General features: G+C 39.3%; 1 protein-coding gene across 2 annotated transcripts; it reads left to right on the top strand.

Annotated features, from left to right (window-relative positions):
- Window positions 1-62: 62 nt before the first annotated feature.
- Window positions 63-8,216, top strand: LOC140933328 (ras-related protein Rab-24-like). Of its 2 annotated transcripts, XM_073382860.1 has the most exons (8): window positions 66-336; window positions 2,442-2,510; window positions 3,286-3,364; window positions 4,086-4,153; window positions 4,672-4,771; window positions 5,430-5,480; window positions 6,229-6,288; window positions 6,784-8,216. In XM_073382860.1, the coding sequence occupies exons 1-8, from the start codon at window positions 220-222 to the stop codon at window positions 6,864-6,866; spliced, it is 627 nt and encodes a 208-aa protein (XP_073238961.1). In that variant the 5' UTR covers window positions 66-219; the 3' UTR covers window positions 6,867-8,216. The 2 variants fall into 2 exon arrangements, with proteins under 2 accessions (XP_073238962.1, XP_073238961.1); XM_073382861.1 differs by lacking the exon at window positions 2,442-2,510 and having other exon boundaries at window positions 63-336.
- Window positions 8,217-13,283: the final 5,067 nt, after the last annotated feature.

Here is a 13,283-nt window from a genome sequence, read left to right as displayed (position 1 = left end):
TTGCCAGGCGTTCCATCTAGGTCCCAGTCTTCAGATTTCCAGTCTATTCTCGTTCGATTTATTCTCATTGATGATGTGACGGAACTCTCTTGCAAAATAACCACTTTGTTCTCCTTGCTTGGTCATAACCGGTTTTCCTGGAACAAGACGTTGTCGGAGTAAGATATTCCAAGGCAGACAAGATGTGTGGTCTCCATTTTTGAAGTTTAACCTGAAAAGATGGGGTCTAAGGTGGACGCAAAAGTGGTCCTTCTTGGAAAAGAATACAGTGGAAAAACAAGCTTAGTAGAAAGATATTTGCACCATAGATTCAACGAAAATGTTCCCTACCAGAACGTAAGTTGTGAAATCGTTAAGATTGTTCCACGAGTAACATAGCCAGGCTTAAACGTTCCTGCTAGCCGGTAAAGTTGCTTAAGCTTTGAAGCTTAGACTGTGGTATTTACATAAGTCTTAAGCTTGAGTTGAACTTAACATTACACGGAAATTTTACTCAGGCTAAAAGGTTTGGCAATTCATCGTTTCTGTTTATTGTTTCCGTTGGTCAAGTACCTTTCGCTCTCTAAATTAAGCAGTGATAGCTACAACAGTTGAAACAATAATAAGATATGCCAAAAATGTATAGCAGCCGAACCCTCCTTCCCATGCCCCCACCCCCTGCACCCATCCCAGCTGTTGAAAGCAAAGTCGCACTGCAGCTGTGGCTTCAAACATTTTCGATATAGGTAAGGACTAGAGTATTTTTTTGGCATAAGACTCTTCATTATATATTGTACAGTCAAAACCTTGATTAAATGGCCTCCTATGAAGCAGCCATCCTATTACCAGAGGTCTGGTAGATAAAATTGCCTGTTAATCAGAGTAAACAGAAACTATTTACGCAGCCAGTTAATAAGACAGCCTTATAAAATAGGTTATCTTAACATAGCCGGAGTAAACTGCTGACATTGTGTGACTCCACTACTTGTTTCCCTGAGAAATGATGTTTGTGGAATGACTGCAGAAATACCTACCTGATGATGCATCACTACACAGATCTGATTGGCTGGGGCAAATTTCCCTTGGAAGCCATTTCGCAGGGAGTGCTTGGAAGCATTATTTATTTATTTGTTTATTTATTTTTCGTGGCCTGTCTGTAAAGTAGCTAATTACCTTAGCTAAGGACATTGACCACGTTTTATGGTGCCTAACTGAAGACGCGTCACTACACAGATCTGATTGGTTGGGACAAATTTCCCCTAGAAGTCATTTTGCAGGGAAACCTGTGGTGGCATCATGATATGTGGGCTGTTTTCTCAGGCTAATTTGGACACTGCTAAAATAATATTATAATTTTTCCTGATATTGCCTTTTTATTATGTTCCTGAATGCTGTACCAGTATCTTGATCTCAGACTAAAACATGGGGACACTTTTTTATTTTGTAATCTGACTGTCTCCTTCTCTATCATTCACCCTTACAAAGTTAGAAGTTGTGATATTAGCATCATCACCCAAAACAGCAAAGTACTAAGAAGAACTCAGAGTTTCTAAGTTGCTGGTTCCAGTGACTGATGGAACATGTTCTCAAGATTAAGCATTTTCACATGTTCGGCCATCTTGACCATGCATGAGGCTTTTTTTGCACCAAGGGATTACTTTCTAGCTTTGATTTAACAGCTGCATAATTATTGATTTCCTCAGTGCCTTAATGTGAACTTTAAGGAAAGTAACATGGAAATCATGTATGAGAAGGAGGACAGTTTAGTGCCCAAGAACTAACTGAAAAGGAATGATAAACTGTTTTACTACCACTTCTCTTTGATCTCAACTTTAGAATGTCGTTTATATGGTCAGCAATATGTCAAAAAAATTTGGCCGTGCTAACAGGGTGGCCGTATTATTGGGGCAGGCTCAAATTTCATGACTTGCGAGCCGTAATGAAAGATACACCGTACATCAGTCGCATGCGCATTTCTTGAAACAACTGTTCTCATTAATAAACAACTGGAATATAGATATCGTGTAAAGTAATTGAAAAAACTACTTAAAATTTTCCTTCAGTTCATAAAACACTTTTAAAATTTGGCCATAAAATCACAACAAGTCCTCTTTATGTGAACTGTGGTCTAAAAACAGTACAAGAACGGGCTCAAAGTACTAGCTAAGCTGAATAAAATCAACATGTAACAGGGGGTTTTAATTTTCTAAATTTCGAATAAGTGGCTGTATTAATTAACAGGGTGAAATCATAAGAGATTCTACTGTTTGGGATTTTAAAGTGTGGCCATTGGCTGCATTAACAGGTGACCGCATTGATGGGTTTTTTTATAAGGTAATGCATGGCCGTTTTGCCGGGCCAAAAAAAGTGGCCTTAATAACAAGGTTACCCGTATTCTTGAGGTGGCCTTAAGTCGTGGTTCCTCATTTCTTTCATTGCATTCATTCATTCATTTCTTTCAGACAATCGGGGCAGCCTTTGGTGCTAAAAAGGTCACAGTGGGTAACAAATGTGTAACTCTTGGGATCTGGGTAAATTTATTTATTTAATTTATTACTTGAAAGAGTGTGTAGACAAAGCTGTGATTGATTTCTGAGCAACTGCTTCCAAATGCCTGGAGAGGGTCTTAATAATTCCACACTGTCTTCCCATTAAATGCAATGATATTAATCTATTATTAATCAAAATGGTCTCTTGACCAAATTTAAAGGCTGATACAGGACAAGAATAATAAAGGAAATTGATGTTTTTGCAGACAAATTGTTTCTTCTACATGAAGAGCATATCAGTGGACAACATTCAACCCTAAAAATATTAAAGATCATCTTGCCAAAATTGAGCAACTTTTCTGAAAGCACCTTTGAAAATGAGTAAAACTTCAAGGTGACATTTTGCATAGATTCTTTTGACTGGTATATGGTCCTTTTTTCAGTTTTCATTTAAACAACTTTACAAACTAGGTATTCTCTGTCACTGTTTGATTGACTACAGCATAACATTAATCAGTAAGAAGAGAGCAACAGTGGCAGATCCAGGGGAGCCCCCCCCCCCCCTTATTTTCAGACCAAACTGAGGCCCAAAGGACGGAAAAATTTTTTTTTTGAGACCGGGTCCCCCCCTTATCTATGGGTGTGGGTGACCATGCTCCCTGCTTATCCAAAGGTCTGGATCCGGAACTTGACAAAATATTATATTAGAGCCTTACGGACCCCAGTCTTGAAATTGCACCTACTAGTGGCTTGCATGACCAAAGTTGCAGTAAGAATGTTCATCATCACATCTTTTTTGTCTTTTTTTTAACATCAGGATACAGCTGGTTCTGAGAGGTATGAAGCCATGAGTCGGATCTATTATCGAGGAGCTAAGGCAGCTGTCTTGTGCTATGGTAAGAAGTACATGCCTGACTGTACAATGATTCAATTAATATAGGCTGTTTTTCTACAACTGAAGATCCCCTTTCGTTAACACATTTGCCGCTGGATCCGCACGGGCCACTTCGTACTGCTCAGGGGCGAATGGGTTAATTATTGTTATTTGAGTAATGAGTAGAAAAACCTACCCCTTAAATTTCATTTATTGGTATAGTGAAGTAGTTAATTACTTAGTATTTGATACTAATTTGAAAGGAATGATAATGATTAATTTCTTATTGCTGAATCCCACTACCATTATTCTATATACTATTTTGAAGGTAGTTAAAGCTAGGTACCAGACGGCCTGAGGAAACAGCACTGAAATTGCATACCGATGACTCGTCACTACCCAGATCTTGGTAGTGCTTATGATTGGTTGAAAATTTACTTCATCCAATCAGAAGCACTACTATGTTACATGTACATGTACGACCCAAAGTATTAAAAAAAGATAATTAAAAATTGAAGGAAAGCATGAATAGTTTATATAGCAATCCAGTTCTCTTGATACTGCAATAATGGCCCTGAGAAAAATATAATTGCTCAGGAAATCTCTTTTAATAATTAAAAAGTTAAATGGTGATTGATCAGGGCTACTAATGACAGAGAAAAAAAAGATATTAATAATAACATACTTTTGTGGATTGCAGTAAATGTTGTTATTTCATTTTTTTTTTTACATTATTTCCACAGATCTCACAGACAGGTCCAGTTTTGAAAGAGCAAAATTCTGGGTAAATGAGCTCAAGACATATGAAGATGTATGTATTAAAAATAATAGAATGCCTCTCCCCTTCTGACTTACGATAAGGTTCAGGAGACTAAAGAAATAAATTGTGAATGAGCAGGGGCGGATCCAGGATTTTTTTTAGGAGGGGGTGCACTCGTCTCTTGCTCTACTTCAACACCAATAAACCACATATTTTTTCTTTTTGCCGAATATCAGTTGTATTAGAAAACCACAGGTCATCTCAGGGGAACGTGTGCACCCCCTGCACCCTCCCCCTAGATCCACCCCTGATGAGAATCAAACTAGGTTGAAATCACTTTAAGATGAATTAAATTTTAAGCATGTCAGCTGATCATTTTTTGCCCTGACTTCATATTTATGTTATCTTGAATTAAGAGTTAACACAGACTGTACTCGTTTTTTACTATTGACCTTAATCTTGCTTGATAGTGTGTACTACACTGTAAAATGTTGTGTACGTGATGACAAGTGTAAACAGTGAGAGATTTAGCTTGCATTAATATTAATTCACAATGTTTTCTTTTGCAGAATTGTAAAATATATCTTTGTGGTACCAAATATGACATGGTTCAAAATGACAAAAAATTACGCCAAGTAGACTACCATACAACAACAGATTATGCAGATGGTATGTGGTTTTCTCGATGGAAAAAAAATCATAGAGACTCCAGCCATTACTCAATATACCATAATGCATCCAAAAGCATTATTTTGAATTTCCTGCTCTTCATTGGCAAAATAACAGGCCCTTTTCGCACATTCTTGAAAAGTCCTTGAATTTTGGGGGAAGTCCTTGAAAAGTCCTTAAATTTCTGTGCAAGTCCTTGAAAAGTTCTTGAATTTTCTCCAACTTTGAATGTAGTGGCCTGGAAAATCTAATATGGTCCTTGAAAAGTCCTTGAAAAATGTTTGCATTTTTTTGTATGAACCCTGAATAAATACTGGGAAGCTGAAACTCAAATTGCTACTGAGAATAACTTGGCAAGTGTTAGGTGGTGCTTTCCTTGGCTTTTCTCCATAGTACTAAACTCTGCCTGTACTGATTTGCCCAGTAAATAATTATACATTGTGTACACTGTGTGAATCATTTACATGTGTATCTTGCTTGGCAAAAATGCACTTACTGTAGATAAATATTAAAACAATAGTTAATTAATTCCTCAGATTATGCATTTTAGATGACTGGACAACCTTGTTGTATATACCCTACCTGTATATTAAGTCCAGGACACTAAAGGTTAGAAGAATGGCAGTGAGATTAACTTTTGTTTGTTTTTTTTGCTCAGAGATAAATGCGAAAGTTTTTGAGACCTCAAGTAAAACTGGGCACAATGTTGGTGAGATGGCTTTGTGTTTTATGAATTGCTACTGGAAAAAGGCCCATTTAAAGTACATTGTATGGTGGTAAAGTTCATTACCAACTCAAGAGGGGGAAACTGGACCAGACATTGGGTTAAGAACCCAATGATTATGGCCAGGGGTGCTACTAAGACTGTCAAACTATTGCCCTCTTCAAAGGCCACATTTTGTATACATTGCTACTTGTAATAGTCTCATTTAAGGTACATTGTATGCTGGTAAAGTTCATTACCAACTCAAGAAGGGGAAACTAAGACTGTCAAACTGTGGCACTTTTGAAACGACACATTTTGTATACCCTGAAGAAGGTTTGTACACTGAAGGAGGCAGCTTTGCTGAAATGTTGGTTTAAGATCTTATAACATCGTCGATTTTATGATTTTCACTGGAGCATTTTTTTATACCCCCTCGTCAATGTTCTGATGTCTGAGAATGCAACTGGTGTTTTGTTGTTCCTGACAAGTATCTATGGTTGGAAATAACTTTCTGTTAGAATTTTGTTGTCCCAACTTTTTTCCTAGTGCTACAAAGATGTACAAGTGAAAATAATAATGATATAGGAATGTAGGGATTTAGCTGTTATGAACCAAACTTTGATGTCTTAGACAGTTATCAGTATGTTTCTGTATCAAACCTCAATTGTGTTTAAAGTTTGAGCGATAATATTGATGAGCTTCAATTGAAATGTAATCCCAATATTGTGCTTTCATGTCAATATTTCTTTAGATGAATTGTTTTTTGAACTGGCCCAAGATTATTCAAGAGAAGAAGAACCACCTGATCCAGGTGAGTGAGTCGAGGGTGGATTTATTGTGGTGTCTAATTTTTTGTTATTTAGAATTGTGTAGTGCCAGGAAATATATCCATGGGCAGGATTACGTAGACCCCCCCAGGAATTAAGTTTCCCTAGGGGTTGGGGTCTACAGGCAAAGCCCTATGAAGTGGGGGTATGGTTACGTTTTATGTGACCACACATTGTGTCATACATGTTCTTTTCTTATAAAAGGTCTTTATGAGAAAATCCAGGCAAGAACCATTGCACAGAAAATTCTTGATAGTTTCCACAAAGAACACAGAAATCATCCATCTGCAAAGTACAGGAGCCACACAGTAATTTAAAATTTTACCTTTAAAAATAAGTTTAATTAAGTCTTGAAAATTACATTATACTGTAATATTAATCAATTTAGTAGCTAACTACTATCTCTTACTTTCATAAACCAGTTGCTCTAGATTAATTTATTTTATTTAACCATTTTCCTTTTTTTCTCTGTTCTAAAGGAGAGATTGAAAGAGATGCATTGGAATTAACCGAATTTCCACAGCGACATGGAAGAGCAGCCTGTTGTGGTATTAAATTATGATGTTGGGCAATCTCAGCAGTTGTACAGATGAGCAGGGACTTCCCAAGAAATAGAGAACTATTATTTTTTAATCTATCATATTATGAAGAAATTTACAGTCAAACCAAGTCAAGCGTACCCCCCAAGATTCTATCAGTGAATTGATTATTTGAAAAATGAATCCGTTAGTCGTTCCCGTAACTGGTGTCAAATTCAAAGCAGCATTTCTGCATGCGTAATGAGCAGTGAATATTTTACGAGAACTTCTCTGTATTTGGTCAGATTGGAAATCTTTGAATGGATTAAGCTTCTTAGAAGACATTTACATCAATTTCAGGAAAATGGAGCTGGTAGAAATTTCATAAATGCCTCGCGTGTGAATTCACGGCTCATTACACATACAAGAATGCAGAGATCAATCTGAAATCTACAACTAGCAACGGATTCAACTTTTGAATAATAAATTCATTAATGCATTCTTGGGGGGTACGCTTGACCTGGTTTGACTGTAAGATGAAATATAGAGCTGGTTAGCGGCATGAATAGTTCAGTTTCCTGGTAAATATGATTTATATAGAGAGGTAGCTATATGTATGTCTTGTGCTCAGCTGAACTGAAATGAACAATTACATGTATTTATGTCTTCATTGCCAAAAATATTCCAAGGCAACAGTTGAATGAATTCCTCATTTTTATCTCCTTGTAAGTTCTCCTTATCAATTTGTATATTCTGTATTATGTTGATCAATGTCGGGCTATGATAGGTGTAGGAGGGCTGTATTTTTTTTTCTTCTTGGCTTTTTTTAAATTGTCGACACGACTGTGTTGATATTATTACTGGAACGTTGTAAACATTTTCACCCCGTATGTTTTACGGGTGTCAGAAAAACGCGGGGTTGGGGCGTAGACCAGGACCGGCGTGTATCTTTTTTTTTTAAAGAATGCTATTTTAGGGTAAGGGTTAGGGGTAGGTTAGGGTTAGTGTCAACCCTAACCCTACCCCGATCCCGGCCCCGACCCCGACCCGACGCCATAGCTGGCCATGGAAGCAGACAAGACGGTTTTAGAGCTTGATTAGTTGTGTTAGTTATCTTAGTCCTTGTACTCCCTGAGTCAATAATGCTGAAATGAAGTAATCATTATGGAGTCTTATATTTTGAGTCTGAATTAAATCCACATAAAACACCTCCTGTGATTGAATGAAATCTAATTTCATGTGCTTTTGATGAGCTAGTTAGTAAGTTCAAAGGGTATGTTTTTGGTTATAAGTAAGTCTGGTTTATTAATAAAATCGTCGCGCTTAGAAATAAGCGAATTACGAAATTATTTTACAAAGATATAGATATTAATAAAAAAGATAATTTAAATTAATTACATCGTGTTCAAAATGGACTGGGCCTTACAATTATGAGAAGACATAATAGAAAAAATTAGATTAAAAAAAAACTAGAAGCTAGAAGTATATATCAAGTTATACATTAAATTCCCATAAAATCCTAAATTACATGCCATGAGCATAAAGGCACATCGCCAGAAAAAAGTTTCGTTTAAGGCGTTCAGTTTTGCAACTTATAAGGGATGATCTGTCTTTGTTGCTAAGGGAGCGGCCGTGCGCCTGCGACCGAGTTGGTGGAACGAGATGGCGAAGACGGGACTCGGGCTCTTTTATCTTTGTGAATAATTTGTTACACAACTCCATTCTTCTTGTGTGAAGTGATACACACCCGGTAGTAGCTAAGGCCTCTTGGTAGTGCAGCGCAGGAATAAAGATGATGCCCAGCGTCCGTTTCTGCACTCGCTCGGTGCTATCTGATAGTTTGACGGGGAGGACATTATGCCACACAGGACAACAGTATTCAAGGACAGACCTAGTGAGCGCAAAATAAACCTTAAGTAGGTCGGAAGGTGGTCATCCGCCGCGTTTGAGGACACGTAGAATATGCAGCCTCTTTGACGCCTTAGCCACAACCTCATTAATGTGCAAATCCCATTTGAGATTACTTTGGATTGTAACGCCCAATACTTTATGAGCATCGACTGACTCAAGGGCCTTAGTGTCTATGGCCAATGCTGATGGGAGATGGTCCACGACTCTACGAAAACGCAAAGTCATCTCCTTGCACTTTTTGGGGTTTGTTTTACAGCATGGGGCATATATTGAGTGAAAGACTTGACTTTGGCCTAATATCGACAATGTTCCTTGATTTGTTATCAGGTAGCTTTAGCAAAAATAACGGTAAGGTTAAATCATAGTTAATTGAGTGGAATGGTTATGAAACCCGTCAGACTCCTTTGTTATATGTTTTTGTTGACCTGAAAGTGCACAACGTTCAAAAGAATTCCTATCATTGTGATTGTATTGACCAATAAAAACGTTGCATTAATTTATTCCGTAACAATTTGCCAACAGAAAACAAAGGATTGTGCACTTTCAGGGTGCTTCCAACATAAACTGCAGCACTGTTGTTTTTATCATTGATGTTTGCCGCTTTTCATAACCAGTCTCCTCTAATAACTATGTTTAAATGAGAACGCGAGAGCGCGCGGAGCAGCCTGTGAACACAGACGTATTTCCGGTAGAAGTGTTGACCGGAAATACGTCTGTGTTCGCACGCTACGCGCGGAAAGGACTGTACTCGACTTCCGTAAGTCCGCAGGATGTAAGACCCCTTGACGTAAGACCCGAGGAGGTAAAACCCATGGATAAAGGAGCCCTGAAGGTAAGGCCCATGGACGTCAGACCACCTGACGTAAGACCCGTGAACGAGAGACTCCTGGATGTAAGATCCCAGTATGTAAGACCCCTGGATGTGAGACGACTGAACGTAAGACCCCTGAAAGCATGGCCGCTGGACGTAAGACCCCTGGATGTAAAAACTCCAATTCATAGAAGCACTGAGCGTGAGACCCCTAGATGAAAGGACCCCTGGTCGTAACTTCCCTGGACGTAAGATCCCTGACCGTAAGGCCACTGGACGTGACACCCTTGGACGTAAGACCACTGGACGTAAGACCCCTGAACGTAAGACCCCTGGTCGTACGATCCCTGGATGAGATACTCCTTTTTGTAAAAGTCTTGGATGTAAGAACCTCAAGTAGTAAGTCAAGACCACTTGACGTAAGACCCCTGAGCGTATAAAGACACCGGGATGTAAGACCACTAAACTTAACACTGCTAGACGTAAGACCTTTGGATTTAGGACCCCTGAATGACAGAACCCCAATGTATAATGGCACTGAACGTAAGGCCTTTGGATGTATGAACACATAATTGTAAGCCCCCTGATCGTAGGATCCCTAAAAGTAAGACCTCTGCATGTAAGACCCCTGGACGTAAGACCCCAGAATGTAAGACGCCTGGATGTAACACCTCTGGATGTAAGAAGTGCATTGTACGAAGACCCCTGGAAAAAAAGATCCCTTTTATGTTCGACCGCTGGACATAATACCCCGGGATGGAAGACCCCTGGACGTACGACCAGGGTTAAATGTTAATCCGAGTTTCTTTTTCTTTTGTTAAGAAAGTATTTTATCGGATAATTTTCCCATTGTTTTTAGGGCATCAAATATTAAACTTGTAGAAAAAAAGAATTAAACTTAATTGGCTTTTAAAGCTTTCATTTCTGAATTCAAATTTCACACTAACCCTGGGTTATCTTAACTCAGCTTTGAACAACCCGGCCCTGGACGTAAGACCCCTGGTCGTAACACCACTGGACGTAAGACCCGTTAACATAAGACCCCTGGACTAACACACCCGGACGTAAGAGCTCTGTATTTAAGACCCTTGGACGTAAGACTCTTGCCTAGTCCCTATACGGCGTCTTTCCAGACCCTCTCGGTCAATGCATTTCGGTGACGTATCCAAGACGAACGGCCGGGAGACGCCTAGATAATCTCGGAGTGCGCATGCGTGAGCATTTTTGCAGTTTTGAAAAGTTCGCACGTTCAACTGAAATAATCTTTAAAACTGTTAAATAACTTTGCGCGTGAATATCCTTCGCTTAAAGATCGGCACTATTGACACTATTACAAAAATAACTAACCTGGTTTCTGTTATTAAAGAACAAAATCGAAAAGAATACTACTGTATAACGTGCAAGTAATTTCTCTTTTAGTTCATTCTCAAATGGACCATTAAAATGATATTTCTTTATTGATAAAAAGACTTGAAACAGTAGTTTGTTGACATTCTACCAAATTTAGAGACCAAATTCAACAGCCTGTCCGATTAGTTTGATAAACTTCCAAAGCCAAAAATTAAATTACATAAAGTATTTCGAAGTGAAATGATAACGAGAAATTTATAGGAGCAAGCGAAAATAGAGAAACGAAAGATAGCTTTTCATATCCAAGAATGAATATAAACTTATTTCTTTAGCTTACCATTCGATCCTTGATCAGATAATTTTTTTTGCGACGCTGTTTTGCTTAGCCTACAAATAGTTTTTGAGATGAAATAAAGTTCAAATTAGGTTAATGAAATAAATGAAAAAGAAAGGCCAAAGGACTTTCAACAATGAAAACGTGCATAGAATAAAAATGCTCGGTTTACTTCTTTATCCTCTGTACTGTCCATGGCTGCTGGACATCTTTCATCAGCGCGGAAAAGTTATTGACAGCTCGCCCGCTTCCAAAAGCTCCGCCCCAAGTGAGACAAAGGGCGCTTTCCATTTAGTCAAAATTTCCGGAATTTCCGGTTCGGTGGTAAATGGAACACGTTTCGCCGGTTCGTCCCACTGGAAAATTCCCAGAAAAAGTGGAAAATCTAAAAAGGTGGTCCCGTTTTCCCGGTTGGAATTTCCGAACGGAATGTCGTGTTCCAAGTTTCTCGTAGTTTGTACCAGTTCCAGGTCCAAGGTCGGGCACCGCCACGTACCGGAGTTTACGGTCAAATGGAACAACTTTTTACCAATCGGAAATTCCACTTTTCCTACCACCGAAATTTCCGGGGTTTTTTCCTAAATGGAAAGCGCCCAAAGTGTCTCAATTCTCCCAGTTTGTCTAGTCCTCAAAAACTTTCTCGGACCACCTCATCCAAAACGCATTGGCCGCGCATAATAATGAGGCCTAGGGACTTGGCAGGATAAAATACACGAGTGATTCAAAATCGCAAACATTACGCCTGCGCTACCCGTTCCAGTCTTCCGGCAGACCGAGAAACGTGTGGTCGTTTTGCGTTTACATGATACCGTTGCGAGATTTCGTACCGGAGTGAAATTCTCGCGCCGGTACAACAACCGGGGTGAACTCACGCCAGGGTGACTCGCGCCGGCATGACATGGTATCATGTAGACAAATGTAGAGGCATGAGAGGAAACCGGAGTGAACTCGCGCCGGGGCGAAAGTCGCCCCGGTGTCATGTAAACGCCCCCTTAGAGTACACTGTTTACTCATTGAAACACTACAGGAGCCGAGGGTGAGATTGGATGGTGTACACGGGAAGAAAAGTTAGAGCGCCGAAAGTGCTCCACACTAGCGGACTCTGGGACAAACTCCCCCAGAAACATTTAAATTTAGAGTACCGGAAATGCCATTTCCTTCGTCTTACTCAGGTTCAGGGTGCGTTCGATTGGGAAATCTGGATTTAGATTTTAAATCCGGATTTCGGATTTGCAATCGAACGCGAAATCCGAAAACGGATTTCAACGCTGAGATATCTGTTTTTGGATTTTCATTTTTATCGTTCGATTGGGAAATCCGAAAAAGGATTAGCCTGTGTAGCAAGCGTTTCTGTACGGTTTAGGAGAAAAGAACGAGGAACGAGAGTCAAAGACCGCGAGAAAAGTGGCGCAAGTAAAAGAGCGGGAAGGGGGTGGGGAAGAAAGGAAGGAAACGCTTGCAGACAAACCCTGGGATTTTGAAAACCACCCACTTGGTCTGTCACGCCTGAGTTCATGAACCGACATTTGATGCTGTCATCAACTGTCATAATTGACCAATAAAATGTTTGGCCTTCCGTGGAGCGGAAATAAACTTTAGAGGACGCGTTTGTGTAATTAAAATATATTTTTTTTTGTATTTTGGAGCGCTTGGACGGCGTTAATGGTGAAATATCAATGAATCCGAACGATCAATGCAGGCTTTGTACATTTGTCTTCTTAATCCGTCTAAAAGGAAGGACCGCAAGGGTGAATGAAGTTTTAAAATTTTAGCTCTAAACCTCCAGAAAGTTGGATTTGAAGTGGTAAAATGTGACAAGCATTCAAGTCTAGATCAGTTAGACAGAACGGCTTACCGTTCTCGCCACGGCACAGACAACTAGAGTGCTCTTGTAAAAGCATCCTAGAACAAAGCTAACCCGGCAACTGAAAGTTCGCGTGGAGAACCAAACAGAAATTTTGACTGAGTCACAATGCAGGTCTTCCTAGTTGATGTAGCTTCAGTTTAAGGTGCAATCTATTCTTCAAAATTTGTATCTGTAAATCACTAACCGAG

This window comes from Porites lutea, chromosome 4 (genome assembly GCF_958299795.1).
Source record: "Porites lutea chromosome 4, jaPorLute2.1, whole genome shotgun sequence".
NCBI classification, from domain to species: domain Eukaryota; kingdom Metazoa; phylum Cnidaria; class Anthozoa; order Scleractinia; family Poritidae; genus Porites; species Porites lutea.
This window is presented reverse-complemented; position numbering and strand designations above follow the sequence as displayed.